This window comes from Sylvia atricapilla, chromosome 8 (assembly GCF_009819655.1).
Source record: "Sylvia atricapilla isolate bSylAtr1 chromosome 8, bSylAtr1.pri, whole genome shotgun sequence".
NCBI classification, from domain to species: domain Eukaryota; kingdom Metazoa; phylum Chordata; class Aves; order Passeriformes; family Sylviidae; genus Sylvia; species Sylvia atricapilla.
The window spans coordinates 23,063,690-23,087,125 of record NC_089147.1 but is presented as its reverse complement, the minus strand read 5'-3'; the positions used below and the strand labels follow the sequence as shown (position 1 = coordinate 23,087,125).

At 35.4% G+C, this 23,436-nt stretch overlaps 1 protein-coding gene across 11 annotated transcripts in view; it reads left to right on the top strand.

Moving 5' to 3' along the window:
* The window catches only part of KCNMA1 (potassium calcium-activated channel subfamily M alpha 1), a 426,168-nt gene that overhangs the window by 192,042 nt on the left and 210,690 nt on the right, over positions 1 to 23,436 (top strand). For all 11 annotated transcript variants that reach the window (XM_066324114.1, XM_066324113.1, XM_066324110.1 and 8 more), the window contains exon 3: positions 4,666 to 4,727. In XM_066324114.1, the coding sequence (XP_066180211.1) occupies positions 4,666 to 4,727 (62 nt within the window). The remainder of the gene's footprint in view (positions 1 to 4,665; positions 4,728 to 23,436) is intronic.

Here is a 23,436-nt window from a genome sequence, read left to right as displayed (position 1 = left end):
TGTTACAGTACAAAGGGGTAGAATACTGATTTTTTTAGAGCAAGCTTCTATGTTGTTTTATAGTAAATAGCACTTAATTTGTATTTATATTAATCTAAGATGTAGATTATATGCTGCAGTGCATAATTTTATACCTCTTATGGCTTTACCTATATGGAATGATTTCTGAATTTTGTTCTTTGCGTATTGGGAGTCAGTGGGACAGCAATTTTAAGTAAGACATTCTGGATCTTCTCTGGTCAAGAAGGTCTTTCTTTTGTTAAATTGCAATGATTGCACAAATGTAGGTACATCTCCTAGAGTCTGCATCTTAATTGCTGGGATTGCCAAACCAGAAGTAATTCCTAACTTCTGAGATGTAACTTAAAGCAGGTGTATCCTTAGATTTTTAAGGTTTTCATTCCTTAGAAATCTGGATAAGTAAATTCTGTCTGTCTACAAAAGAACTACAATTGATTTCTTATTTGATGGTTAAAGGACGTTTGGGGTTTATATTTAATGTATTAGACTTTTCATCCAAGTTAGATCAAAACATCAGGCTATTGGCATCTTAGTAGTGCCAAATTTGTGTAGCAAAACTTTAATGGATCATAGAGATTTTAGCTTTATGTCTACAGGAAATAATTTATGTTATCCATAACTAAATACAAAAACCAATGGAATTTTCTTTTAAATCATAGTTGATAGAACTGAGTACCTTATTAACAGAATTTACTGTATGAATTCTGTAGAAATGAAAACTAAGTGAATTTCAAAAAATAGTACTATCAAAGAGCCTAGTACGTAAACTAAGCATGGTGGCCTTTATGGTAGCCTTTGGGTTGAATTATTTAACCATAGAATAAGAGTTTGAAATAAACATTTTTGAAGAACAGTACAGAACAGATTGTCAGACAAAATAAGAACTTCCTGATGCCCTGAGGTGTTAGGGGTTACAGATTTCTGAAAGTTTTCTTCTTTTCACTGCATACTTCCTATTTTATTACTTAATTTTGGAGGAAAATAAAAAGAGGCGATTATTCCTTTTTGATTTCTGCTTTGCCTCTTGAGTTCTATGCTATTTTGTATTAATTATGTTTGGATAATTTCATCTTGTATAAGCAAGAATTTGCCTTTGAAACTTCAAAGAGTTCTGTTTTGATGTTCACAGAATAATCAAGTGTTACAGGGTATGAGAGACTGAAGTTCCTGCTCTGAGTCCCTACATGGCTCTTCATTATTTACTGTAGCCCTCCTGTCTAATGTGACCAGCCTTTCCGTTTTCCCTTTTTCCTTCAATAATGCAGCTGTGGCGTTGTAGGGGGAACAGTGCCACCCCTTGGATTATCCCTTTGTTACATGGGCTGGGCTCTGGAAGGTGAGCTTAACTGGGACAGTGTTTCTCAGAGCTGGTGCTTCCCTGCAATGTTATTATGGTGTTACACCCGTATCAAATCTCGCCTTTTTTTTTTTTTCTTTCTCTTTTTTTCTTTTTGTATTTATTATGGATGTCTAAATTCGGACTCTAGTCAAAGCACTTCTAGAGCATCTTGGAATCAGTCAAAACATTTTTAATTTTCCTGAGATGGATTTTATCTGCAGTTTCTCCAATTCTTGCCTCAAAAACGTATTCTACACTTTAGTTGAAATCTGGGGCTAGATTTTCTCTGTTCTTTTTTTTTAATGAAAGATTTTGGGATATGCAGCAACTATTCCATGTATTCTCCCTTTTTACTTTAATCAGATTGGGATTTATTTTTAATTTGTTAGTAAGTACTTAGTCAGTATAGCTGTTAGCATATGAGTTCACATTTCTCAATCTTAAACAAACAGCAAGCTATTATAAATTAAAGGACTCTTTCCTTCTCTACAGAGAGGTTTTAATAGATGTGTAGCAATTGCAATGTTTTGGCAAATGCATTGAAATAGTAAGCAGAGCAAGCAAGCTTCTTGCCATGACCTAATTAATGAAAAAGGCAGTAATTAACTTATATATGTGCTTTTCCCTCACTCACGTTCTAGTTGCTGTGAATTTGGCGTATGGGTCTGTTTGTGACACTCCTCAAGCATAGTGAAGTCCCTAAAATAGACATTATCTCCTCAGGCAATCTAGGGAAGACTAGAACAAAGTCAGTAATTGTCAACCTGGGTCCAAATAACCAAGTTACACTCCACTTTATTTAGTCAGGAATACAGCAAAATACTTGCACTTGAGATTTTATCATATAGAATACAAGAGTTTGGGGTTTGTTTAATATTTTTTTTTTTAGTATAACTTTAACCTGATTGGGTCAGGGTCTGCTTTTCCCACACACTTGGTGGTTCCAAGTTCAGCTCAGTTCCTCTGTCACTTAGCAAAGGAAAAATGTGTTTCTCTGCTAGCAGGAAAAAGAAATGGAATTTCAGATTCCATTCATTCTCTTCTGATACCCTTTCTGTGATTCTTTGAGACATTATGAATCATGTTAGGTATGTGTTTCAAGGCAGTAGAAGAGAAAATAAGCCTTGATTTAAAATCAGTTATATATATTACACAAGGGTAATGTTGTAGTCTTGCATACATCTCCCTCTTCGGCATAGCATGGGAATCTGGAGCTGGTTGCAGAATACAGAAATTTGCATTTTAGTGGCAGTTACATGAACTGTCACACAACACTTAGTGTTTTGCCTTGAGTGTTTTGGAAGGTCTCACCCAGAACCTCTATAACATTTAGCAGCACAGTGATGATTAATAAGGGGTTGGATATAACTGAAATGTAAGGTTGATACAGTGTTGTGCTGGGTTTGCTCTACAGCACTTCTCTGGTTAGGAGGCAATGACTGAATGTTGTAACTTGACTTACTATGTGAAAACAAAAGTAAAAGTCCTTTAAGTTTTACAAAGTCCTTATGTACTTTGTGAAACTGGAAGGAATGAGAAGAGTATTTATAGAGGCCTAAATGGATTGCAATTTTAGTTTTTCAAATTTAATTTTCAGCATTAAATAGGGTGAATCTCTTCTGTAGTTTTTATTTTTGGGGGTTGTTTCTTTCTTTTTTGGGTGTTTTTTTTTTTTCTTTCTTTCTTTCGTTTTGTTATTTGAAGGTTGTTTGCTTTGGGTTTTTCTTGTTTGGTATTTTCTTGGGCTTTTTTGTTGTTTTGGGTTTTTTTTAAGAGATGCCTTTATTTAATAGTGGTTTTGAGGGTGCTGTTAGTATAGAAATGATTCCATAAAATGCAGGGAAAAACATTGCCACTAATACTTGACTTTAAGTTATTGAAAAGTGAATGGCTGTGTTTAAAACTGGTTTGGGAAAAGTCAAAAATTTTGCCAAAATTTTAAGCTCTGTGTTCTCAGAACACTCAGCACTTTTTAAAATTCTGTTTTTACAAAGATGAAGACTTTCTTTGAAATGGATTGATAGTAAATAATGGAGCAGGTTAGATTCAGATTGAAACTGTGATTGTTTGTAGCTTGGAATATTTCAACAGGTAGTGCAAAGGGTGCATAATAATTTGATTTCCACTATCTTAATTCAGAGAAAAATGGACCTTGGGATCACTGCTTGTCATAATTTGGAGTATACTGTCAGATAAAAATGCACAGCTTCTATTCACCACTGTAATTTTCTGTGATGGTGAGATTCCTACCAGTTGATAGGGATTTAATAGCTTATTTCACCTTGCAACCTGTACACAATGAAAGAAAATTTAAACTTTAGATGTTAACATTACATTAGAGTTTGGTAGTAAAAGTGTTATTTCAATGAATTTCATGCTTTGGTTCTTGAATTTGACAGACATATCTCACTGGTTCTGGTGATAGTACATCTGATAAGACAACAGATACTTGTACTCAGGCAAAATACCTTTTTTCAGACATTTCACAAAGTAACAAATGTTGTGGTCAGCAAGATATAAAAGTAGAAAAAAATAATTCAAGCTTTCAGTTGAACAGTTATTTTAACAAGTAGTAATTATGGAATATTAACACATTAATGAGTTTATTTTATTGGAAGTTATGTGCATGTTTGATATTGGCCATGCAGAGCTTCAGAGTTTGGTTATGTAATAATTATTATGTCTTTCTTCAGATATTGCCTTTAGAGCATTGAGTGATAGCTGAGAGCACAGAAACATCTGCATTGTTTCAGAAAGTCTACTTAGAATGAAAAGGTTGTGTGTCCCCTCCTTGCCCTGTGCTCCTCAGTCAGGCTGGTTCATAATACAGCAACTTGAGAAGGAGGTCTGCAGCCTATATTGAATCAAGATATTTTTATTCCAGTGCTCATCTGTAGCTTTAACAGTGAAGACTGTCAACAAAAGGCCTAACTGTCATGATGTGCTGCGTCAAGTATTGCTTTAAACTGCTTCAAAGTCCAGAGAGGAATGCTGTCCTAGAGTTTTCCTGTGGATTTCACAGCCATATATGTAAATGGAAGTTCAGTCTAATATGTTGTCACTCTTGGTTTATGCACCAACGGGCAATCCTGAATGATAGGCCTGGTAAAGCCAGATTCTCTCTTTTTGAATGCAAGAAAGCACTCTATGATAATATAATGTTTGAAGTTCAAGTAGGAGTAGTTTTCTAAAGAAAATTAGAGCTGAAATTAAACTAGCTTGTGATTTATTTTTATCTTTTTTTGTATGTAAAAGAATAAATGGTTAATGTTGTTTAATAATTACTCTTTTCTTTTCTTTTGTAGGTTGTCTTAGTCTTCGCTCTTAGTATTGGTGCTCTTGTAATATACTTCATAGATTCATCAAAGTGAGTATTTGAGTACATTTTCCTTTCTCTCCTTTCCTGCAGCAATTATACATCTCTAAATTTCTCCATTCATCTACTTCAAATCAGTGCTTGGTCTCATCGCCTGAGTGCAAAGAACTTTATAATAGCACAGGTTCTACAAAAATAACTCAAGAATGGAAAAAAAATTGCATAAACCAAATTGAACACAATCACATTTGATCTGTAGAATGGAGAGGAAAACTACTTTTGTGTATTGAGATTATACGTACTATTGCAAAATTACCGTTTTGATATTATTACACATATGTAAAATCTTTCAAAATCAAGACTAGGATAAAAAATACAGGCTAAAAATATTTTTCAGAAAATTGCAGTTTGGAGGAGGAAAAAAGCATCTTGTGAGACTGATAAAAACACTTCTGAAAACTTCTGCATGAATTAGACAGTATGAGCATTGTATCTTTCATCTCTGTATTTCCAACTTCTCAGTGTGGTTGGTTTCTACCAAGATAAGGTGAACTACTATGTGTCTGCAAAGTATCTCAGTATTTTTAGGTTTACACTGATGTTATCATACAGTGTTTTGGTTTTGGCTAGGCAGTAGAAAGTTCCATTGGGCTCTGTGGTGGTTTGATACAAACGAGGGTAACTCAGACTGTATTTGGATATTGTTCATACTCCACTCTTGTGTTTACATCCAGCTAGACACTGTCAGTGTTGCAACAGGCAGATTGGTAGCCTAACATAGAAGAAGCAAATAAAAAGAGACTTAAAAAAATATTCTTCCTTGAATACAATCTTCTTTTGGGAGAGTGGTATTCTGAAGAATCAATAGCAATTTAAAGTTCTGTGATGACATGCTTACTGTTTTTTTCTGAACTAGTTTAAGATGTTTTACTACTGCAACAGTTAAGATTGTACACCAAAGTCAATCATTCTGTGACTCAGAATATCAAACATTCCACTGCTGACATCTCTACATCCTGATATTTAGAAATGTGGTGGCACCAGCAAAAGACATTCTTGGATACATGGATGCCAGGCAGCTCTGTACTGTGCGAGTTTGAAGATGTAGATGTGTCAAGTATATTGCAAAGAACTAAGGTAGAGTTATTTTTTGTGGAGAAGGAGCCAAGTGGTGGGAAAACTCAAGTCCTGTTTTGAGCACCCTTGAAGTGAGGACAATTGGTTTTCCTTCTTAATGTTGCAATGAGTGTTTCTGTTAATTTTAGCAATTTTTCCTTAATACGTCACCACTGAAATACGTAAGGTGGTCCCTTTCTGAAGACCTTTGTACGGCTTTTTAAAGCACAATGGCAAAGCTTCTGGATGCCTGATATTTCCAGGTTGAAAGTGTGGAATAGATTAAAACCTGTTTCTACTTATGTTTCAATTTCAGATCATCTACATCATGTGTTGGGGTAATTGCTTCTTTAAAAATAATGGAATATATAGTGAATTTTAGGCACTGCGTTCTTGAGTCTTTGATTGTTTTCCTCAAGGAGAGGAAAGCTGACAACGTGGGATAGTCTCAGGGACACTTGACCTTTCTTTAGGCCCCCTAATTCATGTACTGCTACCAGCATATTGATTGCTTGATCAACAAGTGTTTTAACTGGGCATTTCTCTTGATTTTCAGTCCACATTTAACTTGTGCTGCAGTTTAAATTCAGAAACCTGAAGTTAGCATACTGTACTTGCACACTTTTTCCTCAGTTTTTTCCTCCTTTCTCCCCTCTTACCCTCATTTAGTTCTACACACACATCTTTGTATTTTCTGTGGGGTTTTTTGTTCGTTTTTCTTTTTTGTTGTTTTCTTCTTTCTTTTGCGAGGAGGGGTTGGGGTGGTTGTTTTTGTTTGTTTGTTTGTTTGTTTTTTTGTAAATGCTTAGTAGATTAATTCATGCTAGAAACACCCCAGATATATCACCAAAGGGGAAAAGTCTGCTTTATTTTATTCTGCTGACCTGACACCCACTTCAGCAACGCAGAGTTAAATATAGTGCTATATCAGTCTATTTAAGATCCACAAGTGCATGCTTGGCAAAAGTAATTCCTTTGAGAATTTGGTTAAACACTAAATAATGAAGGTGGGGTGAGAGGAATGCATGTGATATCCTCAACAAAGCAGCTGGTACAACAGAGACTACAGCTTGCCAGGATCAGTGGAGACAAATAGATTCTAGTGCTCCCACCTGAGAGGTGGTGACGTGCACCAGAATGTGCTTTCCCTCAGTGATGCGTTCCAGAGCTGGTGTGTTCTGCCTGGCCATGGACTCTTACCTGTTACCTGGAGGGTTAGAAAAATTGTATCTTCAGTCTAAAGCTGAAGAGTGCTGGTGTGAGCAGACTTGCCAGTGGTCTATTCATCCAAGACCCTTAATTTGTCTAGAGATTTATAGGTGGAATGATGGTATGTCCACAGAGGAATCCTGCATTACTTCACACCAGAGGGGCATCAAGAAAGATGGGATAAAAAACACTCATTAGATACTGAAGGGAAGAGCAAAAAGACTACAGAGTTTTTTCAAGCAAGCATGTGTCATGATTAATTGTAGTATGAAGGCTGAATTGAAGTATGAGGGTTGTCACAGCTGTGAAAGGAGGGTAAACTAAGAGCTTTTTTATGTTACCCAGTTCATCAGTCTGACAGACACTCTGCCAGAGTAGTACCAGATGAAATGGCACATCCAGTGCAATCTTCTTTGGAGAGATCTGAGCTCAGGAAATGGTGCAGCTTTCAGCATCCTCCATACCAGTTAGTCCTACATCTCGGCAGAGCCAATTAAGTAGCTTTGTGTTGCTGTAAAATATTTCTGTGCTGATTCTGTTTCCGGTACAAACTTGGAATTCTGCACCATGCTTCTTCAGAAAAAACGGGCACAATTATGTTCATATAAATCTCCTTTGTGTTTTCACAAATGTGTCTTTTCTTAGTCAAATGGGACTTTCCTTAAAGCTTTATATGTTTCTAAAACTATCAGAAAATACCCTGCATATATTCCACATCTCCATACCCCTCTCATCAGTGCTATGACAGGGAAGAGAGCACAAATCAGTACTTTTAGCCAGCACGAACTATTAATCAAATAATTTTAAATGAAGATGGAAGCATCTTCAAATGTTAAGCCACCTTGTCATGTTTGCAGCTTCACTATTGACATTTTGACTACTGCATCATTATTCTTTCATCCAACTTCTATTATATATATATAAAGTATCCACAAATACATCTGACTGCATAAAAGTTCACTCTTAAAGACATACATTAATTCTATTTTTGTGTTTCATTCTGTATGTGGATGACTATTTTAAAGGACTGTGATTCTCTCTAGGAAAACAGTTTTCTTGTGTTTATTCTGTCTCCTGTGGCACCATTGCGTTAATTTTTTGGGTCTTGTCTCTGTTATATAGGGTGAAGCCACTCTCTCTCACCTATGCTAACCCTAAGACTTTATGATTCCAACCTAGGTGATTTGGTCTACTTGATTAGTAGCAATTTAGCTGGAAAAATGTCAGAGATACTATGATAGAACTTGCTTAGCAAAATAATGCAACATGAAAAGTCTGATTGCTTGTTTTGGAGGATTCATGCTGGTTTCTTTGCCATTGCATGGGAATAAATTAGGAAGGAAGGATGCACTGGAAATCTGTATATTCCATTTGAGAAGTTTCTTGTGTGACAACACAAGGAGAACAATGTCATTAGCAAGTTCTCTTGGAAAGCTTTCCTAGAAATAAAAAAAAAACCCTCAAAGCAGCCCTTTGTTTCAAGTCCTTATGAATTCTCTTTTATTATGGGAATATTTGAGGATTAGTTGTTGACAGTGTGCTGTGTTTGGCTTTCCTGCTTGTTTGCTACTGCTTCAATGTTTTGTCTTCTGAAAGACATTTGATTTTGCTCAGCAAAACATTCTACAAAAATACTGCCAGCCTGGTGAGGATGATTTATTTAAATTTATTACAGATACAGCGTCACTGCCCAGGAGAATTCACATATTTTTTATTTATGTAGGCTGTGTTACCCCTTTTACAGACATGTATGTGGTATGAAGTTTATCTGAATAGTTCAGTAAGTCTATGTAAACATAAGCACTCAAGTGGTTTTAGATACCAGTCTCATTTTGATTACAAATCATTAAGCTTTTCCATATCAATTGGAATAATCTGCAGAACATTTGGATGACTCCTTCTTGGTTTCATGGCCCTTCAAGGAAGCAGCAATTTTCATTTCATTGGTAAATCAACAATGCTACATCTAAATTTCGAGTGAATCTGTTTGGCCTGATGTATTAAAGAAAATAAAGATTAATCCAACAGGATCAGAAATCAGTTTAAAAAAAAAGTTCAGTTTGAGCTTTGATTTAATTGTAGTTTTCAGGTTACAGCTTGGTTTTTTGAATGTATTCTTTCTTTTCAATTTGCAAGATATATAGAAGATTGATATTTTTTTTTCCTGAATTAACCAGTTTTAGGGCTATGCTGTATCATTTTGTTGAGGATATCCTGTGCAGTTCATGGTTCTGTACTCTGAAGAATGTACTGCCAGTATTTTGAGTTTGTACAGATTTTACATAGCCTTTCAGTCTTCCTATTTGAGGAGTTGAGTAATCAGGACTTGAATCGTACTAAACTTTGTTTCAAGCCATCCTGCTTCTTATGAAATCTACTCATGCAAAAATATTTTAATTATGTTTATAAAGTTCTGCTTTGTCTTAATACACTCATTAACCCACGCTAAGTGGCTATGGGAGCATTCCTTCATGCTGAGTAGACAGTAGAGTTGGTGCGTATGTATTGATTTTTATGATGCATGACTAAGAGATGTAGAAGTTGACTTAAAATTCTGGGATCTGGTTTAAGGAAATTCTGTTAGATTATGCCTACCATTGCTGAAATGGCTCAAATTACATACTAAATGTATGGCTAAAATACTCTTTAAACTGATATGTCATTAAATAAGATTTTTGGTCGGAAGTATTTTAATTTTATCTTTATTGTGCTTGTAGTTGGTACTGAGTGTACACCATTATTACTTTAATTGAAAAGTGATTTCCTGAAGAAAGCCTTATTTGTGACAATGAATTTAATTTCCTTCATTGCTCTGCAAATTTTCCTGGGAAAGTGTCCATAGCTAAGATTCATTGCTTTCATTAACATGCTACTGTTGAAGCCAGGTGGGTGTGCAGCTCAATGCTTGGCCTCTGCAGGCAACTGAATACCAGAATGATTGAAGGTCTTTGTTAGGCACAGATGGTGTTAATTATGAGTCAAATCCAGCAACAGCAGTGATATGATTATTATAAGGCAAAACCCAAAAGAAACAGGCCACAGTGGAGGGGAAAAAACACCTGGTAATGATTGTCCATGTGTTACTATGCACTTAGCTCTCTAGAGCAAAGGGATTAGGTATGATTATATGTCTCCTGGTTTTTGTTGTTAGACGTTGTCCCTTAACCACCAATCATTATAGGTATTATCTTGAATTATTAAAAAATCTGAATATTGTGAGGCATACTGAAAAATTAGATGCATGATTTATGTATTATCAATCTCTTTGCTCAGTGTTTGCCTTTATTCTCTGACATGTTCAGAGAGCTTGAGTTTGGCAAATTATAGGCAGATAAAATTTGTGAAACACTACCTGAAGAACTCCTCCAATCTGTTTAGGAGATCATAATAATGGATAAAGGGAAGTCCTTTGTATGTGTTTATCATGTTAATGAAATAACATTGGATTACACTGGTTTTTGCTAGTGGTACAGAATCTCTGGTTAGACAATATGGAAATATTCTGAGCTCTCTAGACAAACCAGTGTAATGAAGCTTCTGTTAATCAGTGCCAGTAGTTTGTGTTTGCTAAATAATGAAAATGAATTGTTGCAAATGAATTAAATGAGAAACACTGTGAATGAGTTTCAGCTAAAATGGCAAACAAAAATAGATTTCCTTCCATAATAATTGACAAATCAAGCTTTGGGGAAAATTTTGGGTTCTGTTTTTATGCCTTGGTGTTCTCCAGAAATTTTTAGTGATTGCGATGCACAACCTTGATGATGCCATGAATTCCAGTGGGATTACTTTTCTGAGGTGTTAGGCCTTGTAAAAGATCTCAGTAGCTGTCATTTCCTCTTGACCTGTCACTGGCTATGACTGAGTATAGTTTGGCTCTGTTCTTAATACCTGAAAGAGGCTCCATCAGGTGTTTATAGATGTTGATAAGATTCTTCGAGCCTTTGTCAGACAAAAGAGCCCTCCTCATATGACAGGACTCCAGTCCCTTAACACCTTTGTCTCACTCCCCTATGTCCATATCTCCTTGCTGGAGACACATTGCCTAAAGCAGTCTGGAAAATGCTGCTGACCTCCTTTCCTGCGAGGGCCCATGGGTGGCTCATAGTGAACTCCTAGACTGGGGTCGTTTTCTGCAAAGCTGCTTTCCAGCAGCAGCTAGTTGCATGCTGTTCAAAGGAATCACTGAAGTTCAGGTTTGTATAATCTTACTATTCCAAAAATAAGTCAGTAATCTGAAATAGCAAAACTTGGTATGTGCAGTGATATTTGCTGACTTTATTTGTATGAGAATGTTGCTAGATAGGCCTTTAAGTAAATATCTGTCACTTAAATTAATGTGTTTACACTGGACATAGCAGGCTTAAGAGTTTGATCATTAAATAGCTGAGTCCTCACTTTTTCATGAGCCAATTCTTGTATGGTTTAAATTCTTGTCATCTTTTAGACAAATGAGATTACTGTATTTCAGAAATCAGATCCTTCTTTTTTAAGGGTTAGGTGGAATGTTCTGATTTTTTCTTTTAAACATTTGGTCATTAGTTTTTCCTTCTCCAGTCAACTGACAGAAATCTGATTTCAGTATAGGCAAAAATCTGTATTACTGGCACACTTTTAAGGCAGCACTTTTTAGGAGAGTAAGATATGCTGCTCTCTCAAGTTTCTCTCTTTGAAGGATGAATGGAGGAAATAAATTGGAAATGGAGCTCTGACTTAGGTGTTGTGAATTTGAATAGCTTGTTAGCTATATTTACATTACAAGGCTTTTTCAAAGAAGCAGGATTTTACACTGAAGTATCACTCCCTGTGATGTAGGGAGGGCAGACGTGGCACGGTTCCAGTAGGTAAGTGGAATGGTACTCAAAGGCCATTTTCTGTGGTGTTTGGAGAAATAATAAAATCTATATAATTTATGACTTTGCAGATTTAGTGTGGAACTTAAGGAAAGTTTGATAGCTGTGATAGTGGTGAACTATTGGAAAAAAGAATCATAGCATGATTGTGGGATTTCCTGCATCACTTGTATTTGGCTTATACAAGTTATACTTGGTGATATTTCAGTTGGTGGGATGTTGGAATATCTGATTATTATGTCTTCTGCAATGTAAAGTTGACTATGGGGCCTGGGAGACTCAAAAGAAATTAAGACCACATTGTTGCTTTGTAGATCAAAACCTGCAAGAGTGACAACAGGGTTTATACAATTTCAATCTTACAGGAATTTTTTTTTGCCTTAATATGCCATTTGGTAAAAATGAGCATATAACACCTTCATCTTTTGTAACACAGTTGCTTATTGATTATTTTTATAAATTCAGAGACTCTTGGAAGACTGAAATGGATACAAGCCCCAGGAAGATTTGTGATCCTGGCTCAGGGCAAACTGTTTCATAACATGATGCTTTGCAGTTCAAAGGCATGATTACTTAGATAAGACTTTGGTCATTTAGTGTGGCTGATGTGTGTTTCATTTTGTTTTAATTTGGACGCTGTGTGTAGACATACAGTAATGTTTCTGAGAATTTGATGTTAGATGCTAGCATTTTATTTCTTGTTTGAAAACTAATAACAAATCCAACAAATATCTGGTACCATGAGGTAGAAAATTCTTTTTCCTCCTACTGTGTTGCAAGTCTGTTCTGACACCTTATGACAAGTGGCATTTATGGCAATTGAGTTTACTGCTTGTTTCAGAGCTGTTTGCAAGAAATAAATTTAAACGTGTATGGACATTGGTGTCATAATATGATTTTGAGTCAAATTCTTCTGTCTCTGCTGAAGATGGTTTGGTTTTGCATACTTCATGTGGGATACCTGAATTCCTTCAAGTGGTGGGGGCAAGGCAGTGGCTTGACAAAGGCTGTAGCAGATTGTTGCCTCACGCACGTGCCCATTGTTAAAGGGCATTTGAGTAACAGTGGTATTCAGCCCTCCTGTGTGCCCAACTGCATCTTTCTTCTCCAATTAATGGCTTTTGCTTTTGTGTACTGAGAAATACTAGATTAAACATCAGGCTGAAAAAGAACTGCAAATTCACAGCTGCTTCTGGTTGATTCCTGGAAGTCTTCATTGGTTTCTAGTTCTGTTTTGGGAAAGTTATTCCCATCTGCTGTAAATTCCAATCACTTCTGTAGGGTGAGATCTCAAAGTTTGATTTGCGCAAGAGTAAGGTCTTACACCTGAAGGTTCATCTGAAGGCAGATGTCAGGCATGTTTAGAAAACTATACTTCTAAATGATGTTTTAAGTTCAGGAGTTTATCCTCTGCTGCCCTGCTTGCTTAAATCTTGCATTAGTTTTGATACCATATGCAGTTCATATCTCTGCATGAACTCAGGTTTCTGAGTCCAGTGAAACCAGAGTGTTAAAAGTTATCTCTGTTATCTAAAAAACCCCAGAACCAATGTCCTTTTTAAAATTCTACCCATTACTATGGATAAAAACCAATTGTAATAGAACATCTCAGTTTCTCATTGCTGTGGTTTGCTAGTCTTTTAAATTTATATTAATTTTGAAAATTATATTTGTGTTGCAGCACTACATCTGAAGCACAAACTTACTTGCTGCCATGAATTACAATTTACTAATTATTTTTGTCTCTGAATAATAATTTATTCTCTGTAGAGCATCAATAAAATAAGCTTATTGACACCGTTATGCTTACATACACATTCTTTGGATAATGACTTTGATCTGACTTAAGAAATATGGATAAAACATATTTAGATTAGCATTTATTTGCTTAGATTTAAAAGCTTAGGTTCTGGTAACTTTCACTGGAAACAAGTTCTCAGGAAACCTGCCCCCTGTGTTGATTTTTCACCACCTACACAATAATTTGAAGGTCAGTTTGTGTAATGAAACTGTATAGATCACAGTTATGGCCTGCTCAGTTTCACTTCTCTGTTTTCATAAACTCATACCATGTTGCTTGATCTGTTTCCAATATTGCTACAGGAACATATTCTTAAATTACAATTAAAATTCTTTCAAAAACCCCACCAGTGTATAACTGGTTAGAAACTTTCCTTATTTTTTTTTTTCCTCTTTCCAAATGAATGTCTGCATTTTTTATTTTATCCAAAAGCCTCTGATGATGCATCTGCAAATATTTTGTGCCATGCTTTCTTTCCCTGTAGACAGATTAGTTGTGCACACTGAGCTAGAAACATTCTTCCTTAGCACTGGACAAATTCCCAAATCTATATAATATAAAAGAGGAGATAACTCAGTTGAGGCTTTAAAAATACCAGACCATATAGCTGTTATCAAAACATGGCTTGCATAGAAGATTGCTTTTCTGAGTGGAGTTGAACGCATAATCAGCCTTACCCTTCTGCTTTTTAAGCTACAGATGCAAATAATGATGTGACCTCTTTTGCTTTTTTTTCCTTCCTTTTCTCCTGACAGCTTGACAAATTGTAGCTTTTGGGACACCCCAGTAGTTGATGAGTCATTTCTGCTTAAAAATAGAATTCCTTGCAGCAAGGACACCCATTCCACTTTTGAGGCATGTGTCATTTCTGACAGAGTCACAGGGCCAACTGTGCCATGTTAATTAAGCAACCAGGAGGAAAAGAGCTCTCTCTCTTCAGTAAATACCAGAGCTGGAATCCAACAATACTGAAAAATAGAAAAGGGAAATCCCATATGCATGAACATGAATACCTGCAGGCTTTCTTGCCTTCCTTGGGTTTAGTGAGCATTTTGACTCTTTTGTAGATCCCTGGTGCAATGTAGCAAACATCACTGTCCCATCTTTCTTCTGTGCCAACCCCCATCCTTTTTTTTTTTTTTTCTTTTCTTTTTCAATCCTTGAAGACCAAACAGAACATCTGCTTCACAAATGGAATTGTGAGGTCTAATTACTGTGTACAGAAGGAAATTTGTAATGGCGCGTTAACAATATTGCTGTCCTTTTATTAGTGACACACAGAAATGGTGCTGCACGAGAACAGAGATAAGCAATCAGCTGTGTTCAGCACCAGGTACATGTGATAGAGTACCCTCTACAAGTTTCAATAGGAGAAAGTATTAAATCCAAATGTGATTAATATTAAAATGGCAATTGTGGCTTTGTAGTAGATCTTGCTTACTTTAACATTCATAAAGTTTTTATTACTCTTATCAAATCTAGTGCAATTACAGGGAGTTGAGCAGGCTGTTCTTTAGCAAGATTTTTAGCTCATGGCATATTTATTCATCTGCTACTGGTGGCAATTATTTGACCTCAAAACTGGGGGCCAGCCCCTTTAGTGGAACAGTTTTATGGTGCATAAAGCCATATTGCTGCAAGGTTTTTTCCTAGAGATTTGCAGTTGTTTTCCTCACAGGTGTTGTACTTTGATCAGTCTTAGAAATATTGACTTTTATGCAAGCTGGTTTCTTTGCAATATCGATAAAGTAATCAATTCTTAGAATTTGGTAAATGGCATGAGTTTCTGGAGACTATGATACCTGTATGATTCTTTAAGAAGTGCAAGTCTGATGCTAATAGCCCTAAAAGATATTGTGTCAGCCATATGTTTTCTTGTTACCATTCTGGTTCTAATATTTTCTCACAACAAAGAAATCTTCTATTTTCATCTAATTATTTAAATTTTGCTTAATTATACTCCATCTCTGCTGGAAAAGATCATTTTTCAACCAAGGTGGCTCAGTTTCTATCCATTCCTGTGAAAAATGGAATTATAAGAATAGCATTATATGGATTGCATGAAGTATCTTTTGATATTATTTATATTTATACTGTTAAATGGTATTGATACTGAGTAAAAGGTGACTTAATGTATCTGAACTCAGATAACTGATGGCTAGTTTGCTACTCAGAGTCATATTAGTCACAACACTCATGGGTGTCTTAGAATAAAAGGAAAAGTAGAAAAGACTGAAAGTAGTTTCAGGATTATCTTGGTTTGCCTTAATTAAAATTAAATTGCAACAGAGTACCAAAGATATTCTTTGAACTGTGAATGCTAAATGAAGAAAGCATCAGTTGAAACGGATTCTGTTGTTTATTGATTTTGGAAACTTTGTAAATATGAAATAAAACTAAAAATTAAACTCCTCCTGAACCGCTATTAGTGATTACTTATCTATTATAAAACTAGGATATATTTCACATTTTGAATTCTTAGATGAATATGAAGACATGATAACTTAGGTTAAGGATTTCTTAAATAGTTTATTTTTTAAATTCCTGTGGTTGTAGACTGGGGAAAAGGCTAAATGAGATTGTGAAATACCACTGCCTCTGGAATTTAAGCCAAAGGGCCTGTTCTGGTCATTCTGTCACATTTTTTTAATGTAACAGTTTATACACTATTTTGCTTTAAACAAATAGTTTCTGATCAGGTACTTGGACTTTATTTTAAAAATGTGATGTGGTACAAAGTTTTTCATTTGTCTGGAGAACTGCTTGTAGTGGTGAACTTACCTTGCTTTTAGAGACATGTCTTAGCTTTCAATCTAAACCTTTGTTTTTATCTTTTTACCTTTTTTTTTTTTTTTTTTCTGTTAGTGATCGTTTCACTAATGTTTTGTAATGTCCAGACATGTTAAAATCATATTTTAATGCCCTCTTTCTGTGGTGTTAATTTAACAATCTCATTTTCAGCTTTTTAAAAAAAGTACAAGATTTTAGATAGAACCACTGTAGCAGTTCATGGGTTGTTTGTTTGTTTGGGTGTTTTGTTTGAGTTTTTTTCCCTAACTTTTTGCTAATTTTGTTTTATATCTGCTATTTCAGTTTAAGTATTTTGCAGCCCTTGTTGGGTACTACTGGGCATTAAATTTTCAGTGGGTTTCGAGTGCTTCCATTTCAATGAATATTTGCATTTTCTTATTCTCCTCTGGCTATTTATGAAAATCAGGATAGTTATTTATGAAAGGGAAAATTAACGTAGTGCTGTTTTTACTGCTGCCCATTTAGTCAATACAAATCTAATATCATGCTATTAGTCATGAAGAAAACTTTTCCTTCAGTTAGCATTGCAGAAGCTATGTGTTATTTGAGCTGATGCCCAGAATTTAATTTCTTTCCAGCTGGTGAAACCTGTCTTCAGCAATAGCTGTATTCATGCTCACATATTATATGTGCGGGTTAGCATATATTGCATAATACTCTGGGTTTGTGTCTGTGTAGAAATAACCATTCTGAGAATGGGTTCTGAAAGCTTGAATAGATCTGAATAATCTGTGCACACAGATCAGCATGGTACTTTGCTGTAGTGCCTCATACATTCTCTTTGTTCTCCCAGTTTGTCTCACAGCTCCTGTGATGTACAGAATATTAAGAAAAAAGTCTTTGATGAATAGAACAAAAAAAATGTGTTTCTGTTTCTTCTGGACATTTTCACAGCAGTAGCATTAGTTTGTAAATGCTTGTAAAAGCCTGTAAATAGAAAGGATAAAAAGATAAAATAAATCCAAGTTTTGGGGTTGAAGTCTGTTACAGAAATGCATATGACAAGTTTTTCTAAATAATTACATTTTTCTAGTCTATGTTGACAAATACTAATTCTGTCTGTATTTTATTGGAGTTTCAGTGCTACCGTACCTACATGAAAACTGTATCACTGCATTAAAAAAAATTCTTTAACTTCATTTCAAAGGCCACAAATCCTACACATCTTTGTTTAAAATATTGACAGAAAGCAGATACAAGTACCTCCCTCTTGCTTAAGGCCTTCAGTCGTTTAAATGGACTATAGACTCATTGCCATTTATGTCCTGGAAAATATATCCTGTCACTGTTCACAACCCTGTGTCTTAGCAACAGTGTTTGGAGAAAAGAAAAACTAACAGCCAAAACCCCACCCCCCAAAAACCAACCCATATAGCAAAAGTTTCCCAAACAATACAGTTTATATTCACTCATCTACATCCCAGATTATATTCAGTGATGATTTGTGTGACAGGGGAAAGCCTCTTCTCTCTGTCTTAGTTTCTGCAATGCAGCGAGAGCTTACAGCGAGGCTGTTCTACTTCTATAGTTTGTGGTTGCTGGATGAAATACACAAAATGGAAAAAAAAAATGCAGTAATTAGGAAATTAATTCATATCAATACAGAAGTAATTGTGGGTTTGTTTTTTTTATTTAGATGAAAAATAAAAATAACAACAACAACAACAAAAAATAATGTAACATCTTCATGTGAGTCAGTGAAGCCAAAGTTCCTTTTCTTTGATTACTCAGGCACTCGTAAGGCTGGGACTTCCCAAGGAACTGTCGGGAGTCTATTTTATATTCCTCCTTGTGACACTGCATGCATGTCAGGCATTGCTTCCTTTTTTGAGGGGTAGGGGTTTTTGTCATTAAGAAAATTAATTCAAAAGAAGTATAAAAGTTTTTCAGATCTTGCACTGATTACTATGCAGTAACTTAGCACCACTGAGCACTAGTTACTGTCACGTGAAATATTGCATTACAAAGAATAATCACAGAATCTCAGACTATGCTGAGTTGGAAGGGACCCACAAAGATTGAGTCCGATTCCTGGCCTTCCACAGAATCATCCCCAAGAGTCACACCACGTGCCTGAAAGCATTGTCCAAACACTGCTTGACCTGTCAGGCTGCTGCTGTGACCACTGCCCTGGGGAGCTCTTCCAGTGCCCAAACAGCCTCTGGGTGAAGAACCTTTTTCTAAAATCCACCCTAAACCTCCCTGACTCAGCTTCAGGCCATTCCCTTGGGCCCTGTCACTGCCAGCACAGAGCAGAGATCAGTGCCTGCCCCTGCTCTTCCCCTCCTGAGGAAGCTGTAACTGCAGTGAGGTCTCCCCTCAGTCTCCTCTTGTCCAGGCTGGACAGACCAAGGGGCTTCAGCTGCTCCTCACATGGCTTTGCCTCAAGCCCTTCACCATCTTTTTTACCCTCCTTTGGACTCTATAGATTAATATCTTTTTTATATTGCAGTATATGATGTGGTAGGAAGTGGGACAGAAAGAAGATTTTTCTGATCTCTTGAAGAGTGGCTTGAGACAAATGTCTGTGACAAACATCTATTTCCTCTAAAACTGCAATGTTTCTTGGGTTCTGCCAGATGTTGCACTGCCTCTCCCATCTTCCCCTTTTTTAATAAATTGGTTTCACTTTGAATTTCTTTGTCAAAAATACTGATTTGGACGTGATTTTGATGGTATTTGTTTTCTCCTTCTGAGGGTTCATTACTTTTAATCATCCTCTACTTTCTGCCTCATGTGATACTTTAGAATTAGTCACATAGGTCTATGACCTTAATTATCTAAATTTTTTGGGGTTTTGAAAAATAAGTAATGACTACTTTTTTTTTCTATCAAGTAACAAAAGACTTAAGTTTTCCCAGGTTCACCAATATCAGGTATATGTCACCAGCAAAATTAATTAAGTACAATCAAAATTAAAGTAATTAATCTACAACAGCTTGAATTTCTATGAAGGTATAATTTATGTGAGGCACGTTGATAAAAAGAGCAAATAAGAACCTTGTCTTACCTATCCCAAATATGACTCTCACTTATATATTTACTCATAGCTTGTAATGTCTTCTGTAGCCACTGGCTCATACATCAGTGTGTGCAAAAGATGCCATTTACTGAAGGTGAGCTCCCCAGGACGGAGGACACGTTAGGGCACTCGGTGTCCTGAGTGGGTGCCAGAACAACAGCTCCTCTTCAATTAGCCACTCAACAGCATTTATTCTAGGAAATAGTTTCTCTGTCACTGTAATTCTAAACTGTGGCAAATTGCGACTACACCAAGCAAAGTATTTGGAAGACGTCTGAATTCTGACTTTTCTCCATGTCTTCTTGAAGTACCATAAATGTAAAAGATCTGCACTATGATAAATGTGGGGGCAGAGTGTGTAATTTAAAAATAGAGTAAGCAACCTTTCTAATTCTTCCTTTCTAATTTCTTTATCAAACTTCAGATAGTGTCCACTTTATAGAGGGGAGTCCTGTCAGGTACAATTTCTTGTTACAATTTCTAGCAGGAGAGTGCTGCTTTTTCACTTGTTCTCGGTGCATATTCATGTCACTTATGATTTCAGTATTCCAAAAATTAAATGAATTATGAGTTTAGAAGGCATAGTAATAACTTGGTGGACGAAAACATATGAAGGATGGTTTTATTATGAGATTTAGTATGAGACTGTAGCATTCCCAAAACAATTCTTAAAAGAGGTAATGCTGTTGAGGCATTATTTGTTATCATTAAACCAAGAGCTTAAGAAGCATTTGGGGTGTTTGGATCATTTTTCTTGTTAAAGATACCTTATACAAAAGATATAAGTTGATTTATTAATTTTTTTTCTTCTTTTCCCAGTGGAAATTATTTGCTCCTAAAGCAAATAATAACAAAAAATACTGCTTCTAAAATGAGCAACTAAGCATAATTGACTACAACCAATGAAGATGAGCATGCCAAGCATGCCAGGAAATGTAAAGAAAGAGAGGGAGTGATTATTCCCACTATAAAATATCCACATTTGATTTTTTTAGTGGTATCACTGTATGAACTTCCTCCTCCTTTGGCAAAGGAAAAAAATATCTTGCCAAGACTAAAAGGGCCTGTTGAGATTTCAGAGCTTGTAGATGAGTAAAAAAAAAAAAAAAGAAAAAACAATCTGTAGCAAAAGTAATTTTGGAATATTGAAGATGGGAGAGAGAGAGAGGAGTCTGAAGGCTGTGGGTTGTATGTAGTTGATTTGGCTTGTTTTTGTGTTCGTGTCATTGCTCATTAGGTTTATTGAGCTTATGTGGGAGTAAATCTGTTAGTGTAGTTTATAAACCCAATAATTTTAGAGAGGTGATTTTTTTAAAAAGTGTATCATTATCTTCATACTGAACGTGTTTATGTGCTCTTAATAGTAATTAGTGTCCCTATAGGAAAATAAGTGTGCCTGGGGGAAAATGAAAGGTAATAAATAATAAATTTGAGCTAGTAATGAGCCAGAATATAAACTGGAGTGGAGGTCTTTTTCTGTAAGAATATGATTTCTTGATCAAAAATTAGCAGCTAGAATATCTGATGGAATGATTATGCTGGACAAAATCTTACAGCTTTAAAATTAAATTTTAATAAGTATGTCTGGTGATCTGTTTGCATCAGACAGTACAAACAGTACATGATACTGTTTGACAAGTAGGTAACTATATTTAGTGTTCACTGGAAAAATGAAATCAACATCATTTATTGTCAGTGTATGACTGGTAATTTCATACTGAAAAAGCCCACAGATTTAGTGTGCTTCGCTTTCTCAACTGAATATGTGTAAATATGTATATAAATAAAGCTTTTATGTTAAATAAAATTGGCTACTGCCTGAAGTTCTAAAAATTTAAGATGTTATCTAATTAAATGGTATCTAATATCTATTTTCATAATTTAAAATTTTTCAATCTTTGCCGAGCATGTTACATTTGTTTTATTTTTAAACAACTGTTGGATTTTTAAGTTATATTTATGTTTGATTGTCAAACCAGGTATATAGGATTTGTGCTTCTAAGGGTTGTATTGAGTTCTATTTAGCACAGACAGTTTAATGAATCAAGTGTTTGGTTTTCTCTCAGGGTTAGCATTCAGGTCTGTTTTCATTGAGACTTCCATGTATAATGTTTAGAAGTACTGTCGACCGTCGGATAGAAGCAAAATGTAGTAGGTAAACCAGAGTTCACAGTATTTAATTTTTCATAATGTGTGTCTCAGCAATTAAAATTTCCTCTTAGTTCCCTTACAAACGTAACAGAAAATCTGGAAAAGGTGTTGCTTGGGTTTTTTAAATTTTTTTTAAAATTTTTATTTTTGTGTAGCTATTAAATGTTGTGTTTTTCTCAGTTTCTTGCTATTGTGACTAGATCTTTGAAGACTGTAGTATTAATTTTTTCCCATTCATCATTTGAAATTAGGGAATACAGGTGTTTAATATCTCTGAATATTAATATTTGAATATTCTTTTTTTTGGAAATAGTTCTATTGGAATATTATTCCTACTAGAAACCAGTAAATACTTTACCGTACTGAAATATTTGTGTAAAATGCATGACCCCCAGTGGTCATGTTGTAGATTACCCTCTTTTACTACTTTTCTTAAAAGGAATGGAAATGGAATTACTTTAAATGGGACATCTTTGATAAATTATTTTTATACTAAAGAGTTACTTTCAATATGCAATTGCAGCAGTGCATCCTGAGGAGAACTGCTACCTGCAGAAGATAAGGGGAAGACAGTTCTAGCTGGAAATTCTTCTGATCAAACCCATGTGGGCAAAAGCAAGATCTACACTCAGTTATATTTAGGCTTTTGTCAAATATATTGATTTCTGCATGTTTTTAAGAGACATCAACTAAATGTCCTAACTAAAGGCAAGAGGACCTTGTAGTAATAGGCAAGTGACTTTGATATCTGCTCATAATTAAGTGATAATGTTTTGACTTACAAGATATTAGTCTCTTAATTAGTTATCTATATTAATCACAGACACAGAACCAAAATTTTTATCTGCAAAACTCCTTCCAGCAATACAGAAGGAATATTTTGTAGTTCTGATTCTATTCTAATCAATAAGATTTGAGAATTATTAGCACCCTAGAGGCCCAGTGCTGTATACTGCTTAAACAGATCTTTGCATAGTAGAGATTTTTCCCCCTTTAGCAAGTTTATTTAATAGGTCTTTAATATCTGCCTATGCTTTTTTACTTCAAGTATCATTCTTTGAAATACAAAACATATATTAATGATTTTATTGCTGATTCTATTTTTTTTCCATTGTGGACTTATATTAGTCTAGGACTTTCAGCATATAATACATGCTCTCATTTCTCTAGATTTGAGTGTACGCATATGAATGTATGTGGTAAAGATCTCATGTGTTCTGTTGGTAGTCACTGAACATGACTAAAGCAAGAAAGGTTCAGAGCTACTCAGCTCTATATCAGATTCAGACTTCAGTCAAGAATGATGAGACTCTTTAGGGTGATAGCTTGCCCTCCTTTTTCAGATATTAATGATCCCCATTTGTACTAAATTTCAATTCACAGCAGTGCTGAAAGTAGCAATAAGAAAGAATTGCAGGTGAGAAATACAATTTTAAGCAGCAGATCAGATTCTTTAGCAAACCCAGACTCAGTTTCTGATAAAAATGGAAGTGTCATTCATTGCTGCATTTTGCACACTGTCCTTAGGCTGCTTACTCCCACTCATGCCAGCTGCCAGATCTTTTCCAACCCCCACTCAGCATCTGATGAAGGTTTTTACATAAAATGCTAGTGGAATGAAATAAACTCTATCTGGACCTCAGTGTAATTCAGGAGATTGATATCTCTTAACACAAAGGGAGACCATCTCAACTTGTGGAGTCTGAAACTGATCTCGAACAGCATAGGGAAGGAATCATGATGTAAACATTACATGATCATTATGTAACTCGTGAGGGATTCTCTAGCATGAATTCA